The sequence below is a fragment of the Muscardinus avellanarius genome, assembly GCF_963383645.1.
Source record: "Muscardinus avellanarius genome assembly, chromosome: 4".
Taxonomy (NCBI): Eukaryota; Metazoa; Chordata; class Mammalia; order Rodentia; family Gliridae; genus Muscardinus; species Muscardinus avellanarius.
Genome location: NC_137789.1, coordinates 111985821 through 112006302, shown reverse-complemented (window position 1 = coordinate 112006302; position 20482 = coordinate 111985821). Strand labels below are relative to the sequence as shown.

Here is a 20482-nt window from a genome sequence, read left to right as displayed (position 1 = left end):
AAAAAAGTTCAAGCCGGGCGTGGTGGTGCACACTTGTAATCCCCATGCTTGAGAGGCGGAGACAGGAGGATCATGTAGGTTTGAAGCCAGCCGCACTGGCTTAAGAGACCCTGTTTCCAAATTAAAAAAAAAAAAAAAAAAAAAAAAAAAAAAAAAAAAAAATATATATATATATATATATATATATATATATATATATATATATATATATATATATATAATAGGTCTGGGAGTGTAGCTTGGAGGTAGAAGGGTTTCCAGGAACCCAAGTACCACCAAATAAATAAATAAATAAATAATGAATAAATAAAATTCAGTCACTGTCAAATTTTCTCAGGTAAAAGTTAGTATTTGGAGACACCAACTATGAGGGAATAGACAAATTAATCTTGTTTAACCACAGAGGAGGTAAGCAGAGAGTGAATGGATACTTGCACAGATTCATACCTTTTGGTCTAAGATTCTTCCCTGAAGCAAGCATGGGCAAGCTGCCATGCTGACTGTCGTAGTTAGGAGAGGGCACTAATAACACATGGCTGTGTACACCTACCTGTCCACAGACCCAAAGTGCCACAGAAGTACACAACACATCTCCAAATATCAGGTCACAATTTTATATGCTACGTGTGTACAATGCCTGCCCCATATGCACACCTTCTTATCTTTATCAGAATACCCAGAAAACTTCTTCTCCAATTTCATTTGGCTGGAATTGCAAGTGTCACTTGCAATGGAAGGGGAAAGGGAATTACTGCAGTGGTAATCTGGGAGTTAGCATTAATCACCAAGGACGTTTCATACAACTTTGCAGTGCCTTTTTTGTAGAGAGAGAACAATTTGCCAACCAATGTTGTGAGCTTAGTCACATGACTTGCTTTGGCTAACAAGAATGTGAATGTGACACAGGACACATGCAATGGAAGCTTTAAATGCCTACTGACTGTCACTCCAATGCCCCCAACTTCCTGCTTTAGCTTTTGCCATGAGACTAGCTGTTTTTTTCAGTCCTGGTCCTGAAACTAGAAGATACTTAAAACTGAGCTGAGCCCAGCAAAGCCACAGCCAACCATTTGTACTCAGGCAGCTTGGGCAAGACACAGAAGTTTGCTGTTCTGACCCACTGTGTTTTAGGGTTGTTTGTTGCCACACTAAAACTTAACTAATAATATAATGAGAGAACCACCATCATGTGGTCCGTGAGGCACCAAGATACATGATAAACTGAGCAAGTCTGGGTTCTTTTGCTAAGGCAGACAGGAAGGGGGCAGTGAGGACTGTGTAGTCAACAAAGAGTATCTGCCACAACAAAGTAAGTACAATTACCCAGGAATTGGTGGACTTTCAACATTCATGTTAAACTCCCCCCCATATATATATGTGTGTGTATGTGTGTGTGTTTGTATAATTATAACATATACACGTATGTATGTATATGTTATTGTTTTTTCAGTAAGGGCGCTCACCCATTGAGTTATACTCTCAGCCCTCTTTTTACATTTTATTTAGGAATAGGGTCCTGCTAAGTTGCCCAGGTTGGCCTTGAACTTGTGATCCTCCTGGCTCAGCTTCCAGAGGAGCTAGGATTACAAGTGTCTACCATTGTGCCTATCTCTAAAGTTTCAAAAGTGATTATATGATCACTTTTGTGAGAGAGAAAGAGAGAGAGAGAGGTATCTTTGAAAAAAGAAATTTGAAGGTTAAGACAAATTTGGAACAATTGGAATCTATGTTTTGCCACTTAAACAAAATGAGCCAGGCATGGTGGCGCATGCTTGTAATCCCAGCATTTGGGAGGCTGAGAGAGGTGGATCGCAAGTTCAAGGCCAACCTGAGCAACTTAGCTACTTAGTGAGACTCTCTGCAACTTAGTGAGACCGTTTCAAAATAAATAATAAAAATAGGGCAGGGGGTGTAATTCGGAGGTCGAATGCCTCTGGGTTCCATCCCTAGGCCTCCCCCCCCAAAAAAAAATATATATATCCATCCCAACTATTTAAAATATATAAGAAGTAAATTAATAGCTTTGAGACAGAGGAAGGAAAATATACTTCAAATCAGAAGAGAAAGATGGGAGCTGGGGTGTGGCTCAGAGATAAAGTGTGGGCTTAGCAAGGATGAAACCCTGTCCTCAGCAACTCACCCCTCAAAATTGACGGATACAGATACAGAGGAATTCATAAATAAGAGGTTATTAAGAATGATTAAGTCTGATGGTTTCTACTTTTCTCTACTGAATCCCTACCTAATGTACTATGAGAATATCATACTACTGAAGTGGGAAAGATAGTTTAAAGAGAGAACTTAAGTATGCTGGGCATCCTGGAACAGGCCTGTAATCCCAGTTTGGGAGGCTAAAACGAGGGCTGGAGGCTTGAGGACAGCCTCAGCAACTTAGTGAAACCCTGTTTCAAAATAAAAAGCAAAAAGGGCTTGGGTATAGGTCAGGGATAGAACGCCCCTGGGTTTAATCCTCAGCATAAAAAACAATAGGAGATAAAGAGTTGGAGAGAGGAAGAAAGAAAGAGACAGAGAATAGTACAGGTATGAAATAAATGGACACCAGAAGGACTGGAAGCAGCAACTGACCAAAAGCAAGTAAAAAGAATGGTGATGGTCAGGCTGAGACCTGTAGATGCTGCTGGTTGTTTTCTTTTCTTTTCTTTTTTTTTTTTTGGCTGCATTTTGTAGCCCCGGTAAAGAGGTAAGGAAGAGTGATTACCAGGTTAATTTAGGCGGACGTTTATATACAGTATGACAACTAGAAAATGCTGGCAAGGTCATAAGGTTAACTACTTTGAGATGAAGGCTTCTCCAAGAAATGGCAAGCTTTCGATAGACGACACCACTGAAATATGGCAGGAGGAGATTTGAGTTGATCCATTAAGTATTGCTCCTTGGTAAAATGGTAAATCCTTGAGGAAGTAAACATGATGTAATTTTGCCTTATGCTATTTGGAACAGAGCAGCCAAGGCACTGGTGCGTACTGACCTTGTCCAGGCTGAGTTTATAGATGAGATTAAGAATGGGGTAGGGAGTGCTAAAACCAGATGCTGCAGGCTTCAAAAGAGGAGTCATTTGGGAAGTGATCAAGAAAAATAGTCTGAAGAAACTTGTGTAGAAAACAGATGATGACAACTAAATTCCCTATTCAAAGATCCTGGGGGAGAAGTGTGGGAGGCAAAGGGAGGATGTGGGGAGCAGAGGGAGCTGTCTTTATTTGAAGGGGTTACATAAAAGTCATGTTCTCATGGTGAAAACAGATGGAGAAAATGAGACTTTGGAATAATAAGGCAACATGATCAAGTATACTTAGTTAATAGTAAGAGCAGGATAAGAAGTCAGGACATCTGAAAAGAAGTCTATAGTCCTCAACAGTACAACTTACCAAGCAACTGTTTGATCTGCTATTGTTTCAATTACAGTGTAGAGGGCAAAAACAATCCAGTACATCATCCAGCGAACCTAGAAATAATAAATACATGAGTCAAGTGATAAACTAAAATTATCTTCGACCTAAATAATTTTATATAAACACAGGGGTATTTCCAGACATATAGTATGTTCGGTCAAATGAAGAAAGCAATGGTCCAGTTTTCAACAGGCTTTATTTTTATTTTTTAGTGGTACTGGGGATGGAACCCGGGGCATTTTACTTCCGAGCTACACCCCCAGCCCGATTTTTTATTCTTTACGTTGAAACTGGGTCTCACTGAGTTGCAAAGGTCCTCACTAAGTAGTAGCTGAGGCTGTCCATGAACTGCGATCTTCCTGTCTCAGCCTACCAAATGCTGGGATTACAAGTGTGCGCCACCACACCCAGTTTTGTACAGGTTTTATGTTTGAGTTCTTTATATCACTATACCAACAATCTTTGATACAAGAACCAAAGACTAACAAATCTCTGGGGTCTGATACTATTTAGAAATCTAAATCAATTGTATTCATTTGGCATGGTGGAACATTTCTTTAATCCCAGGGAGGTTGAGACAGGAGGATCACAGGTTTGAGATTAGCCTCAGCAACTTAGCAAGACTTTTAGCAACCTAGTGATATCCTGTTTCAAAACAAATGCTTAAAAAAAAAAAAAAGGGCTTGGAGTGTAGACTTCAGAGGTAGAATGGACCTAGGTTCAATCCCATGTAACACACACACACACACACACACACACACACACACACACTTCGATAAATGGGAAATATTTTTCTTTTTATTTTATTTCGGTACTGGAGACGGGACCCAGGGTCATTGTACCTCTGAGCTACACTCCCAGCCCTATTTTTTAGTCCTTTTATTTATGAAACTGGGTCTCACTGAGTTGCGAAGTGCCTCACTAAGTAGCTGAGGCTGTCTGTGAACCTCCCGAATGCTGGGATTACAAGCTTGTGCAACCATGCCCAACCTGGAAATGTTCTTCTTAACTGAAAAAACATTCTTTAAAAAATATTCCTACACATTACTTAATGAAGACTGTTACTTAGCTATTACATAAATAATATAATATGACTCTATCTAATTTTCATTAGGATGTGTGTGTGTGTGTGTGTTTGTTACTATTACTAGGGATCCTATTTCATTTTGAAACATGGTCTCACTAGAGGGCCTTGCTAAGTTGTTGAGGCTGGTCTTGAACTCGGGATCCTTTTGTCTCAGCCTCTCAAATACTTGGAATACAGGTATTGTGTCTCATATCTGACCTCATGAGTCTTTAAATTTTTGCATTCTTTATTTTTTGATATACAGGAATTGTTCAGAAACTGAAGAGCAATCTGGGATTGTTATTTCTATTAATGATACACCTCTGGTCTAAGGTTAATTTTTTTTTCTTCTTCCCTTCATAGAGGCCTTTAACCTCTTGCTTATCTTCTACTTTTTCCATTCTAATTCTACAATTGTAGGTTAGCCTAATTTTTCCTAGTGCCTGGAAGAGACACTCTTGTGTCTCTTGGTACCAACTGCTGCCACATTAATTTTTCTTGAACTTGTTCCCCTAAATTTATCTTTTTCCTCTACCTCAGTAGACCTTGTCTCTCCAGTAGATTTAAGTATCACTAGTCTTTATAATGGTAAATATACAACACCATACCAATCATGGGTTAGGGACTGCTAAATATATCACATGCAAACAATTAATTAAACTTTATAACAACATTATATGATTATTTTCATCCTGGATAAGGCAATGATGGCAAAATAACTTGCTTAACGTTTGGATCTAGGTTGTCTGATTCTGAAATTGTTTAAGCGATCATACCAGACATAGGGAGAAAACCGAGCAACTGCTGAACATAGGGCCCAAGAATAATCACATTGTTTTCATCCCGATCAGTGACAAAAAAATTTAGGTCTTCATAAGCAACTATGATACGGGTCTATTTAATTTTAATACAGACACTTACTGCATATTTCACAGATAGTATAAAACTGTAACTCATGTAGTTTTTACAGTTTTCTATTTATATGGGCAAACCAAGTAACTATAGCCCGGAATGACTGCTGAATCAATTGTATTGTGATATATGAACAATAGCAGTTTGCAATAATTTATAGATTTATGAAACTTTAAATATTGCCCAAAGCAAATGATAGGGCATATTATATGAAATATGAGGAAAATGATATATAAGATTATCATCATAATTTTTTTTAAAAAGATCGAATGTTCTCTTTAGCTTTTCAATTTTTATGATTTCTTTTAATCTTCTCATTGCTACCAGTTTCAAGCTTTTTCCAAGAAAGGAGATTTTCTTCCCAGGCTGAAATCCTATGTGGGCCTCCGTTGTCTTTTCTTCCCGCTCACCCTACTCTCACCCTTTTAAAACAGAAAGTGGCTGGGTGTGGTGGCGCACACTTGTAATCCCAGCAGTTGGGAGGCTGAGACCAGAGGATTGTAGTTCACAGCCAGCCTCAGCTACTTATCGAGGCCCTTCGCAATTCAGTGAGACCCCTGTTTCAAAACAACAACAACGACGACGACGACAATGACGACTAAAAAGTAGGGCTGGGGGTGTAGCTTGAGGAGGCTTGGAGATACAATGCCCCTGGGTTTCATCCCATACTACACACACACACACACACACACACACACACACACACACACACCCCACCCAGAAAGTGATGCTTTCCTATGAGTTCATTCTTTATGCCCTTCTGAATCTAAACACTATGTTAACTTTGGTCCCTCAACTGTATCTAAACACTATGTTAACTTTGGTCCCTCAACTGTATTCACAAAGTTATCTTTTACCCTGACTGGCTAAAAGCTTTCTCCAAAAACAGAAATGAAGAAAAAATGACTGTAAACAGAAAAAAAAAACAAAAAAAAAAACAAAAAAAACCCCAACAACAACTCTGCTTTCTATAGAGCTAGAAGGAACTTTAGAGGTAATCAAGTTTTTAAAAACTAAATAATCCTTCATTGAAAAAACAAAAACAAAACTGAGAGCTCCTGGGCATTGTGGTACACACGTAATCCCAGTACTTGGGAGGCTGAGACAGGATCCCACAGGTTCGAAGCCAGCCTTAGCTATTTAGTGAGGCTCTCAGCAACTTAGTGAGACCCTATTTCCAAATAAAATATAATAGGCCTGGGAGTGTAGCCTGGAGGTAGAAAGCCCCTGGTTTCCATCCAAGTAGCACTAACCCCCCCCAAAACAAAAAACAAACAACCTCCAAACAAACAAACAAACAAACAACCCCAACAAAATTTGAGCTGGGCATGGTGGTGCACCCATGTAATCCCGGTACTTGGGAGGCTGAGACAGGAGGATTGCAGGTTCATGGCCAGCCTCCACTACCTAGTGAGGCCCAAAACTTAGTGAGACCCTTTTTCAAAATAAAGAATAGGTGGAAATGGTGGCGTACACTTGTAATTCCAGCATTTGGGAAGCTGAGACAGGAGGATCATGGGTCGCAGACAGCCTCAGCTACTTAGTGAGGCTCTTTGCAACTCAGTGAGACCTTGTTTCAAAATAAAGAATAAAATAGGGATGGGGGGTAGCTTGGAAGTAGAATGCCCTTGGGTTCCATCCCCAGTACCGCCAGAAAAAAAAAAAAAAAAAAGGTCAAGCCGGGCATGGTGGCACACGCTTGTAATCCCTGCGCTTGGGAGGCTGAGACAGGAGGATCGCATGGGTTCGAAGCCAGCCTCAGCTACTTAGTGAGACTCTCAGCAACTTAGTGAGACCCTGTTTCCAAAAAAAAAAAAAAAAAAGGTCTGGGAGTATAGCCCGGAGGTAGAAAGCCTCTGGGTTTCACCCCTAGTGCCACCACCAAAAAAAAAAAAAAAGGTCAGGGGTAGCTTGAAGGTAGACTGCCCCTGGGCTCAATCCCCAGTTCTGAAACAAACAAACAAACACTCCAAATATTAAAACCTTATAAGAGAAACTGTTCTGGCTGGGTCTCCCACTCAACCTACCGTTGGGACTCTTGGGGAGACGCCAAGAAACTAGGAGTGGTCTAGTACTCTGTAGGTTAGAATTTGAAAACAGAAAACAGAATATACTCCCCTCACTTTACTGAGGGCCAAAATAAATAAGCTGCTCCAGGACACAATGCTAGGAAGTGGCTGAAAGAGAGGCCACCATGAAGGCTGACTGATGCTTCCTTTATTCCCTCACCCTCCAGTACTGAAAATTGAAGCCAGGCTCACTCTACCCCTGGGTTCCATCCCCAGTACTGCAAAAAAACAAAAACAAAAAAAGTAAGGACGGGGATATAGCTCAGAGGTAGAATGCTCCAGGTTCAATCCCTAGTACCCCTCCCCACACAATATATATATTTGATCTATGGTTTTTTGCATCTAAGAATGGAGAACTGATGATGATGATGATGTTTGGCTAACCAAACACAACAGAAATAATTGCTACTAAAATGGTATGCAAGCTGGGCATGGCGGCACATGTTTGAAATCCCAGCATTTGGGAGGCTGAGACAGGAGGATCGCGGATCGCAGACAGCCTCTAGTCCCTTTGCAACTCAGTGAGACCCTGTTTCAAAACAAATAATAAAAAAAATAGACATGACTTCCGGGAAGATGGCGACCGAGAAAAGCGGGGCTTAAGAGCCCCGCTAACAACCAATCTCCATTACCACAAAATCAGCGCCTTTCATAGCCAGAAAACACCATCACCAGAGAAACAAAAAAATCACCAGGCTCCAGAGAGAAAGCGGACTGAGAACAGAGCTCAGAGCCACAGAGGAGATAACCGGCCTCACGCCCGAGGACTCGGCAGCAGCGCCATACTGCCGGCGGCAGCAGCGAATTCACCGGACGGCTACAGCAAGCCGAGGTGAGCCGCTGCGGAACAGCCAGGCGGGATTTCTCGGCGCAGGTAAAATCTAAAGCTCCCAGTGGCCGAGCTCAGCACACGCCGCAGGGATTCAGTGTGGAAATCAAAACCAAGAAGAAATACGCCAGCCTCACGGCCGAGGGCGTAGCAGCGGCCCCATATTGCCACCGGCGGCAGCAGCAGAGAATTCACCGAATCCAATATAGCTACATCTGCATACTCAAGAACAGTGAGTCAAATTGCGGGCCACAGAGGAGAAATCCCAGTACTGTACTCCCTGGGACTTGACCCAGTGGGGGAGGGGCGGTGGCAGGGATATCACACCATAGGAGAACGTGCAACCTGGCACCCCCCACAGTCTAAAGCAGCCTCTATCGACTCTCTGGGTCGGAGACTCTGTGATACAACCCAGAAAAGGAGTAGTGGGGTCTGAGATACTACTGACTCGAGATCCAGAACACCTTAAGTGAAGTCATAGTGACCCAAGGGAAGAACCCAGAGAAGGCACAAACTTCCTAAATCATGGGAAAGAGGAATAATACTGGAGCAATGAATGCCCACAACCCCACAACATCAGAACCCAATAAAACAGAAAATCAGAGATTTCTAGAAGATCAAATCAGGAAAATAACTGTAGAAATAATAGAGGTGCTTCGAAAAGAACTCAGAGAGAGCCAAAAAGAGATAAAGGATGCAATTAATGAAGTATAAAGGCCTCAATTCAAAGCACAAACAACTGATTAGACCACATGGAGAACAGAATCTTGCTCTTAGAATATGATCATTCCAAAAATGAACGCATAGTTTCTAATTTAGAAAAAAAATCTGACAGCAGGAATCTGACATTGAAGAAATATGGGCCCATTTTAAGAGAGCTAACCTAAGAATAATTGGAATAGAGGAGGGAAAAGAAGGTAAAAACAAAGGGATCAACAATCTTTTCAAAGAAGTAATAGCAGAAAATTTTCCAAACGTAGAGCAAGAGGTTGATACACAGGTCCAGGAAACTTATAGAACTCCCTTTAGACAGGATCGGAGAAGAGGATCCCCATGCCACATAATTGTCAAAATGACCAATATGGAAGCCAAGCAGAGAATCTTAAAGGCAACAAAAACAAAGGGCCAAGTGACATTCAGAGGCAAACCAATTAGAATCACTCCAGACTTCCCAAACCAAGTCATGAGAGCCAGAAGGGCTTGGAGTAACATATTCCAAACTCTGAAAGAAAACAACTTCCAGCCAAAAATTTCCTACCCAGCAAAACTTTCTATCAAATTAGATGGAGAAATAAGAAGCTTCCATGACAAACAGAAACTGAAGGAATTTTTGTCTTCAAAACCAGCACTAGAGAAAATACTCAAAGAGATTAACTACAAAGAAGAAATAGGTAACACACACCAGAACCAGAGAAACAAGAGTTTCCATCCAACAGTCAACTAGGATTGGTTATCTGTGGAGATTCATTACTTATGTTAGTCTTTTACCTATCTCTAAATGGTATTGTTTGCCTTTATTGTTGTTAATTTTTAGGATTTCTAGTTGGAATATTAATATACCTTCAGATATAGCATTTGGAAATATTTTATCCCATTCTATTAGTAACTGTTAACTCTGTTTAGAATGTCTTTGGATATACAATATTTTTTTTTTATTTTTTAGGGAGTTTGTATACTCTTCTGTTGCCTGTGCCATTGAAATCATATCCAAGAAATCACTGCCAATTTCAGTGTTGTAAGGTTTTATGACCCAGATTTTCTCCTAAAAGTTTATAGTCTTAAGATTTATATTTAGGTCTTTTATCTATTTTGAGTTAATATTTGTATATGGGATTAGGTAAGGGTCCAACTTTATTCTTTTCCATGTAATTATTATGTTTCAACAATATTTAGTTAAAATATTATTATTTCTACCACCAAATGTTTGTGGAAACCTTGTCAAAAATAACTTGACAATATAGAGAAGAATTTAGCTCTAGGCTTTTATTTAACTCCAATGGTTTATATATCTGCCTTTAGAATAGTACTACACTGTTTCAATTATTGTAGCTTTATATGGTTTGAAATCAGAAAATATATATCTTCTAGCTTTGTTCTTTTTCAAGATCGTTTTGGGTATCTAGAGTCCATATTCCATATTAGGATAGAGTTTTTTTCTGAAAAATAAATATATAAATATATGATAGTTTCACCTAAAAAAATAAAAAAAATATTCTCTGGTAAGAAAGAAAGTAAAAAGAAATATTGAAATGTTATCTTTAAGTCATCAAAAGCTTGGTATCAGACAAATGAAACTGTTATGTGAGATTATCATTTTTAATTTTGGATAAATTGCTATAATACTAGATGTCAACCACTAAGCCAAGTATGGGAGGGAGGGATGGGGAGAGAATGGGGTGGGGATCAGGTGGGGGCTGACTGGGCGATGTGTGCATGTATGTCTACAAAAGTTTGTATCCCACTATGATGTATGAATACAGTGCACCAATAAAAAAAAAAAATAGGGCTGGAGGTGTAGTTCGGAGCTAGAATGCTCCTGGGTTCCATCTCTAGTACTACAAAAAAAAAAAAAAAAAAAAAAAAAAAGAAAGAAAGAAAAAGAAAAAATAAAAGTATGCAAGCTGGTCAGCACATGTGTCCAGTCCCAGTACTTGGGAGGTTTGAGGCAGGAGGACTGCAGGTTTGGGTCCAACCTCAGTAACTTAATGAGACTCTGTTTCAAACAATAAATAAATATTAAAAAAGGTCTGAGAATGTACTTCCAAGGTAGCAATGCCTTTGGGTTTAATCCCCAGCATAAAAGAAAATTTTTATTCAAAAACAAGCCAGCAATTTAACAGATGACTTCAACAAATCACCTCTTAAGTTACTGAGGAAATGGTTACTGGCATTGTCTTTATTGGTACAAATTTGTGTTTTTCAGAGAGTGGGAACAAATAGTTCTTTTTTCCAATTCAGAAGCAATTGGCATAATCAATAAACCATTGTTTACTTTCTTGAGAATAATGAATAATAAGAAAGCAGTACCCAACTTTCTTTGGAAGTCTTTTTGACCCTCTTCAGTCTATAACCTTGATTGATCTCAGTGGCAAACATTTCTAATACAGATAATTTATTTTCAGAGTGTGGTATTATGGGAGGAGGCTCACAAAGCTGATAGAATTGCCTCAATATTCTGTGATTACTGTCTGTACCTAGTTGATCACCATAAAACGCAGTGAAAGAGAAAAACTATATCTTTGATCCCAGAGAAAAAATTTTCCAACAGGTTAGGTATACACCTATAGGTATACACCTATAACCCGTAGAACATATACACAGTATTTAATTTTTCTTATTAAGCATAAGTTACTCAACATTTTTCTGGAGTATTTACCACAATTTTATTTTATTTTATTATTTTATATTTTTGTAGGTCTAGGGATGGAACCCAGGGGCATTCGGAACTCTGAGCTACACCCTCTGCCCTATTTTGTATTTTTATTTTGAAACAGGGTCTCTCACTAAGTTGCAGAGGTCCTCACTAAGTAGCTGAGGCTGCCTGCAAACCGGGATCCTCCGGTCTCAGCCTCCCAAATGATAGGATTACAAGTGTGTGCCATCATGCCCAGCCTACCACAATTTTATATAAGCAAAATTCCATAGCTTTAACTTGTCTCCAGTTCTCATTTTCTTTTCTTTTTTTCCCCCCACTGGGGATGGAACCCAGGGGCATTCTACCTCTGAGCTACAGGCCTTGCCTTATTTTTTTAATTCTTTATTTTGAAACAGGGTCTCACTGAGTTACAAAGGGCCTAAGTAGGTGAGGCTGCCTGCGAACTGAGATCCTTCTGTCTCAGCCTCCCAAATACTAGGATTACAGGCGTGTGCCACCAGCCCGGCTTTGTCTCCCAGTTCTTGAGGACTCAGGTAGCATCATTAACAGTAACATTAATTGATGCCAGAGTAGGAAACCCTACTTGCTTGATATCATGGGAACAGAAATACAAACGTGACAACTTCTGTCCTCAAGGACTTAACATTTTACTGTGGAGATAATGAAATTGAAGTACGAGAAAGCAGGAATACTTATGGAACAAGAGCCTGGCTGAGATGGCTGAGAATATGATGAGGAGTATAGATGGAAAGAAATTAGGTTTAAAGAAGGGGCAGGGATGTGCCTTCCCCTGGGCACATCCTGGCAGAGGGAAAGGAAGAGAGATGTGGCTGTGATGGGAAAAGGGTTGCAGTGTCCCACAGGCGAGGACCCTGACCTCTGCTCGGCAGTGACAGAGCAGTCCATTTGTTAAGACTGGGCATGGTGGGAAGCCCAGTGGTTTTGAGAGGAGCAGGGAAGGGTTAGAAGTTTTTATGGATGTAAAAAGACCAATGCCACCCTCGCCTGTTCTGGGTGTTCAGGAAGGGTTGCAGTGAGAGGTGCAGGATGATGAAACAAGACAGGCATGAAGGTCTTGCTGTCCATAAAAAGGTACAGTGCCAGAGACGCTGGGAAGTGGCCAGGTCGGGGCCCCCTTGTGCAGGTAGCTGGGGCCATGTGTCCAGTTCTCACCAAAAGCATGAGCTGGAGGCTTTAAGTAGTGGTGTTTCTCCTCCACACTCTGGGAGGGAGCAGAGTAGCCTCGGAAGGTATGTGTTGAAGGTGGGCAAAGCCTGAATTTTTAAATAGTTGTATGAGGATTCCTTGCTGAAATGCATTCCGTGTCTCATACTGGATGGTTATGTAATAGAAATACATTTCTATATTCCTCTGTCACTGCATTACTGTTGCATCTGATGACACAACATCGGAGCCCCCACTCTGGGAGGCTGCACCCTAACCTCTATGGAGACTGAGACGGCAAGGCCGCTGTAGCAGTGGCGCAGGTTGTGAGGGGCCAACTGGGGCACGGCTTCTGCTGTCCCTGCTTGGTGCTGACGGTATGGCTATCATGGTGATGGGAGGTAGAGAAGAGAACTGTCTTTTTCAGAAACTCTGGTTGAGCTATCCTCTGGGGACTCACAGAATATTTGAGAAAAAAACTGGAGGCTAAGGATCAATGTTCTCATGGGATAGGATGGGGCAGAGCCAGAGGAACAAATTTAAATTATTTCTGTGATCCCTTGGTGAGTGTGGCTTCCAACTGTGAATGTGTTACTTATCATTTTGCACTGTCCGTATGTGTGCCTTCAGCAGGAACCCCCTCCCACTTCCAATAGGCCCAAAACTCAGATAAATAAGCTTGTTAGAAACATGCATACAGTTTGAAGATCAAGGAGACATCCAAAGAAAGAAACATTAATAAATCAGCAGGAAAACTACATGAAAACATGTTCAATGCTCTATTCTGTGCACTTTGCTTGGCTTTCTTTCCCAAGAGTATACTTAATGCCTAGTACAGTATCTGGCACAGAAGAGATGCTCAAAAATATTTATTAAAAGAACTGACAGGCTGGCATGGTGCTGCACACTTGCAATCCTAGTACTTGGGAGGCTGAGGCACAAGGTTGCAGATTCAAGGCCAGCGTTGGCAACATAATGAGATCTATTTCAAAATAAAAATTAAAAAGGGATGGGAGTGTTAGGTTGGAGGTGGAATGCCCAGGAGTTCCATTCTCAGTACAAAAACAAGAATGGCCAGGAGTGGTAGTGCACACCTGTAATCCCAGTACCTGGGAGACCGAGGCTGGAAGATCACAGGTTTGAGACTAGCCTCAGAAACTTAGTGATCAAACCAGGACTTTGCTATTTCCAACTAGTTCAAAGCCTGAGTACTTCCTACCTTATCAATAATCCTGGAGGGTGTTAAATGAAAAATTCCACGTGGCCTAAGTCTTGACCTGTGGGAGGTGCTCACTAAATGTTTCCCATTGTTTCCTTCTTTTGGGTATTGGTGCCATCTTTTCTCTATTTGATTTTGTCCAAACAGTTCCTCTTCCTGACCTTGAACTGCTCTACCTGAATGCCAGAGAATATGCTGCTAGGTAATAAAGTGAAATAGGTTGTGTTCTTTCTCCATGTCCTTCATCCCCTTTTATTTTCTTAATTTCCCTATAAGGTGAAAGTCTTTATCCTTATCCTGGTCATATGTGCTTTGGAGAGTAGGAAGAAAACTACAAACCTCCTCAGAAAATCCACACAGGGACATATACACAGGCTTCACATACTTAGTACGCAACTTACAGATACATGAATTTTTTGAACCCCGATAGTTTTAGGGGATTCCTCTTAATATTCACTGTCACAAAAAAGTCAATAGTTAGTCTGTTCCCCTTTTTTGCAGTGCTGGGGATCAAAACCAGGGCTTGCAGTATGTTAGGCAAGCGTTCTACCACAGAGTCATACCCTCAGCCCAAGTACATCTGCCTTTTATTTTTTATTGGTGCAATGTATTCATACATCATAATAGTATAAAGAAAATACTTTTGTAGACATACATGCACATATCACCCAGTTAGCCCCTACCCAATCCCCACCCCATTCCCTCCCCATGCCTCCTTCCCATGCTTGGCTTAGTGGTTGACATCTAGTTTTATAGCAATTTATCCAATATTAATGATCATAATCTCAAATAACAGTTTCATTTGTCTGATACCAAGCTTTTGATGACTTAAAGATAACATTTCAATATTTCTTTTTGCTTTCTTTCTTACCAGAGAATATTTTTTTTCTTTCTTTTAGGTGAAACTATCATTTATTTATTTATTTTTTAGAAAAAAATCTATCCGATATGGAATATGGACTCTAGATACCCAAAACAATCTCAAAGAAGAACAAGGCTAGAAAATGTATATTTTCTGATTTCAAACCATATAAAGCTACAATAATTGAAACAGTGTAGTACTTTTCTAAAGGCAGATATACAAACCATTGGAGTTAAATAAAAGCCTAGAGCTAAATTCTTCCATATATTGTCAAGTTATTTTTGACAAGGTTTCCACGAACATTTGGTAGAGGAAATACTAATCTTTTAACTAAATATTGTTGAAAAATAATAATTACATGAAAAAGAATAAAAACTGGACCCTTACCTAACACATATACAAATATTAACTCAAAATAGATAAAAGACCTAAATATAAATCTTAAGACTATAAACTTTTAGGAGAAAATCTGGGTCATAAAACCTCACAACATTGAAATTGACAGTGATTACTTGGATATGATTTCAATGGCAAAGGCAACAAAAGGGTAAATAAACACACTTCCTAAAAAATAAAAAATATTGTATATCCAAAGACAATGCAAACAGAGTTAAAAGTTACTGATAGAATGGGATAAAATATTTCCAAATGCTATATCTGAAGGTATATTAATATTCCAACTAGAAATCCTAAAAATTAGCAACAATAAAAGCAAACAATACAATTTAGAGATAGGTAAAAGACTAACATAAATAATGAATCTCCACAGATAACCAGTCTTAGTTGTCTGTTAGATGGAAAATCTTGTTTCTCTGGTTCTGGTGTGTATTACCTATTTCTTCTTTGTAGTTAATCTCTTTGAGTATTTTCTCTAGTGCTGGTTTTGAAGACAAAAATTCCTTCAGTTTCTGTTTGTCGTGGAAGCTTCTTATTTCCCCATCTAATTTGATAGAAAGTTTTGCTGGGTAGGAAATTTTTGGCTGGAAGTTGTTTTCTTTCAGAGTTTGGAATATGTTACTCCAAGCCCTTCTGGCTCTCATGACTTGGTTTGGGAAGTCTGGAGTGATTCTAATTGGTTTGCCTCTGAATGTCACTTGGCCCTTTGTTTTTGTTGCCTTTAAGATTCTCTGCTTGGCTTCCACATTGGTCATTTTGACAATTATGTGGCGTGGAGATCCTCTTCTCCGATCCTGTCTAAAGGGAGTTCTATAAGTTTCCTGGACCTTTGTATCAACCTCTTGCTCTACGTTTGGAAAATTTTCTGCTATTACTTCTTTGAAAAGATTGTTGATCTCTTTGGTTTTACCTTCTTTTCCCTCCTCTATTCCAATTATTCTTAGGTTAGCTCTCTTAAAATGGGCCCATATTTCTTCAATGTCAGATTCCTGCTGTCAGATTTTTTTTCTAAATTAGAAACTATGCGTTCATTTTTTGAATGATCATCTTCTAGGAGCGAGATTCTATTCTCCATGTGATCTAATCAGTTGTTTGTACTTTGAATTGAGGCCTTTACTTCATTAATTGCATCCTTTATCTCTCTTTGGCTCTCTCTGAGTTCTTTTCGAAGCACCTCTATTATTTCTACAGTTATTTTCCTGATTTGATCTTCTATAAATCTCTGAATTTCTGTTTTATCGGGTTCTGATGTTGTGGGGTTGTGGGCATTCATTGCTCCAGTATTATTCCTCTTTCCCATGATTTCGGAAGTTTGTGCCTTCTCTGGGTTCTTCCCTGGGTCACTATGACTTCACTTAAGGTGCTCTGGATCTCGAGTCTGTGGTATCTCAGTCACCACTACTCCTTTACTGGGTTGTATCGCAGAGTCTCAGACCCTGGGAGTCAATCGATGCTGCTTTAGACCATGGGGGGTGCCAGGTTGGGCGTTCTCCTATGGTGTGATATCTCTGCCACCACCACTCTCCCACTGGGTCAAGTCCCTGGGAGTACAGTACTGGGATTTCTCCTCAAGGGGCCACAATTTGACTCACTGTATTGAGTGTGCAGATGGAGCTGTCGTGGACTCGGTGAATTCGCTGCTGCTCTGCCTTTTAAAGAATATCTAAGAACTGTAGTGTTCATCATCAACGTGGCAACAGATGAGGACAGTAAGAACAAGACCCACACATGGGATAGCATATCATCTAAGTTTTGGAGTGATTTGTTATGCAAATACTCTTCCAGTCATATTTAGTAGAATAAAAAAAAAGAAATTTAGTGATACTTTCAGGAATCTAATGAGACTCTATTTTAAAATAAAAAAGTGCTGAAAGTGTAGCTTAAAGCTACAACGCCCCTGGGTTCAATTCCCGGTACAAGAGAGAAAATTTAATGGCCAGGCATGGTGATGTATGCCTGTAATCCCAGTGCCTGGAAGGCTGAAACAGAAAGATCACAAGTTTGAGAGAAAAAAAAAAAAAAAAAAAAAAAAAAAAAAAAAAAAAAAAAAAAGAAGAGGGCTGAGGGTGTAGCTTGGAGGCAGAATGCTCCTGGGCTCAATCCCTATTACCAAAACAATAACAAAAAGAATATATGAACTAGCTTAATGTAACAAGTAAAAATGTAATTCCCATTTTTCCTAATTATTGAGTAATAAACTACTCTGGAACGTGGTCACAATAAATGACAGTTGTTTTTCATTTTCGAAGCACTTTACTCATTACATTTTTCTTGACTAGAGAAATGTGATAAATGTTTTTAAACCAAATATCTGTAAATAAAAGCTCTCAATGCATTCAGATATCAAAAGGAATTTATTTTCCAAAAAAAATATTCTTAAAATTAGGCAAATTCTTTTGAAGTTTTTGGAGTCATCTGTGACATAAAACCATAGTATCTAAAATTACATTCTGGTTTACATAGTGCCTGGATCAGATTATCCTACTTAACAAGCCAGCACTTGCTTTATTATTACTCGCAATCCATAAGGCTTTTATAAAGCCTTTGCATTTCAGAAACCCAGACAGTCATGTGATGGAGTTCTTAGCTTCACTCTCCCCAAGGAATTAGAGATATTTAAAGCCTGAGTGAATACTGTAAAATGAACATACCCATAGGCTAAATTTACTATGAGAAGACCATGCTCCATTTAGTAGGAATGCATTTACATACCATGATGCCAAAAGAAACCTGGCTTCATTTCATGATCTTTTAACATTTTTCAATAAAGCAAGTTTTTATGTTCTATATTCTTAGATAAAATTTTTATGAAGATACAAGGATAAGCAAATAAAGCAAACAAGAAGTAAGTTGGAATTGTAAAATGATCCTCCTGATTTCCATTACAGAAATTAGGAGCAATACACGGGGCCCAAGCATGCAGCTGCAGATTTATTATAAAAGTCATGGATAATAGTAGTAATGATTTCTTAAATTGTACCTTTACATAAATTTTTCGTATGCTTTGACCAGTGTGATATTTTAATAGCAATTAAAACACTTTAATGGTGATTGTATTAATTTATAGCTGTATGATAAAAAGTTAAAGTGATATATTAGTTTAATAAATACTACTTAGGGTGTAGTATGAACAAAGCCTTTGGCATGAAATAGTCATAAATTATCATGTGAAGGTATTCCTATCCTCAAGAAGCCTTCATGGGGGTGATGAATATAATTGGACACACAAATGGAAAAGAATAGTTGATTACCAGCACAATGTTTGATCCAACATGTAACTATTACTATTTTATTATGTATGCATTACATTGCCTATTATATATTAATCAAAACCATGTACGATTGAAATTTCCTCACTTCTAAAGCGAAGGCAAAGGCTGTGTATGATCTTTACATTGTACCTTTTCCTTTGTAGCTGTCTATGTGGTTGGTTTATATATCACCTTTCTCTACCATTTGACTGTCACAATGAATAGGGCCTGAAATTATCTTGTTCATCGTCATCTTTGCAGCTCCTAGCGCCCTGTGTCTGGTAAAGCCAGCATAGAGGAAGACTTTTGCTGAACTGTGTTTTAATGTTTAAGGTCTGAAGTAACTAAGATTCAAAGAAGTAACTAAGAACTTCAAGTAGTAGCTTATAACATAAAAATAGTCTGTTTTGTCAAAGTTGTTTTCAAAGCTGCCAAACATTAAAAATCTTTCCAGGTTCTCTTAATTATAGATTCTTTGAATCATAAGCTATTGATACTGGTCTTTAGGGAAAAAAAAGTTACATATGCCTAATGATTTCAATTATAACCACACTAAAATCAATTCTGAGCATAAAATGCTAAATTATGCTTCATTGGAAAAACAAAAACAAAAACAAAAATCCTCTGCTGAGTCTAAAGAGAAATACTGCTGAACTTCAGACCACCCAGAGAGACCTTCCTTTTCTGACCATTATTAGTTACTTAGTCAAGGCAGCTCACTCAAAACATTCATTCCACACCACATTTCAGACACAATAGAGATCTTCTGATACAGAATTCTTTAGAAAAACAGTATCGAATTGAAATTTCTTCTGTTTCATTAACATTATGCAATAATTTGGTTATTTCATAACGATTTCCCCCCTCTAAAACAAAGAGGAACAAAATGTGAGAAATCAAACAGAAAAACTCCCTCTTTTATCCAACCCAGATGGCTCGGTTATTGGATTTTTTTCCTCCACACTGTGCCAAGTTAGAGGCATGGTTGAAAATAAGCTAGTTGCAGCTAAATCTAAAGTGAACAGAGACCATGGCTGAACATCATTTTCTTAAAAAGATGGAGCACAATTCTAACCAATAGGTTGGGTTAAGATTCATTTGGCCCTCCTCAACTTTGGGGTACGTTTTTTGCTCAGTGTGGCATTTTGTCTTTTATGTCTTCTTGCAGGTCCCTAGAACTCACATGATTGGGAACAACTTCCAGATGCTGAAAACACAGTAACATTGTTCACCTGTAGTTTTTAGGTATTCCTCCCAGAGACCTCGCAGAATACCCTGCTACACTGAAGGAGAAGCTGTCACTTCTGTGTCTGGTGTTAAACTGGATTAAAATGGGGTGATTGTAAACAGAAATGGATGTTGCCTTGGCATCTCTAGTGCTCCTGAATCTCAGAAGCCCCATATAGCTCACCCCTGACCTCAGTGGAGTTTGAAAAACTTGAGAAAAGGGAAGAGTACAGAACACTTAACAACTAGATGATTAAAAAAAAAAAAAAAGTGTTGAAAGACGCAAAAAGCAGGAACCGCTTAAGGGAACTGTTCTCAGGAGCAGGGTTTAGGAAGGAATGACTTCTCAGTCCCAAAATAGCTCTTTCCATCCACACTGGCTGAGAATTCACACTTTACTTTTTTTTTTTGCTTAAAGTCTTCTTGATTTATTTGGGCTAATACACATTTGTAATACTGTTCCTTCTTAACACTAGATAGAGTTTCTCAGGAAAGAGCCTATCCAGACAGGGAGGGGTAAACTGGGCTAAATGGCCATCCTATTGGTTATCTTAGTTTCCACCCTAAATTGCAATCCTGTAATTCTCTAATCTTTGCCTGGGTCTCTAAAGTCCTGGCCCATTATGTTTCCTATTTGAGGCATTCCCAAGGGGTGACACACTTCTTAGGCACCTAGGTTCTCAGTTCCTGGTCTGTCTTCA

The 20482-nt window shown here is 39.2% G+C and overlaps 1 protein-coding gene across 1 annotated transcript in view; it reads right to left on the bottom strand.

The window, feature by feature from the left end:
- The window catches only part of REEP3 (receptor accessory protein 3), a gene marked incomplete at both ends in the record, with an annotated part of 107036 nt that overhangs the window by 26469 nt on the left and 60085 nt on the right, over window positions 1-20482 (bottom strand). Inside the window, one exon of the mRNA XM_080695064.1 lies at window positions 3387-3463. Within this exon, the coding sequence (XP_080551190.1) occupies window positions 3387-3463 (77 nt within the window). The remainder of the gene's footprint in view (window positions 1-3386; window positions 3464-20482) is intronic.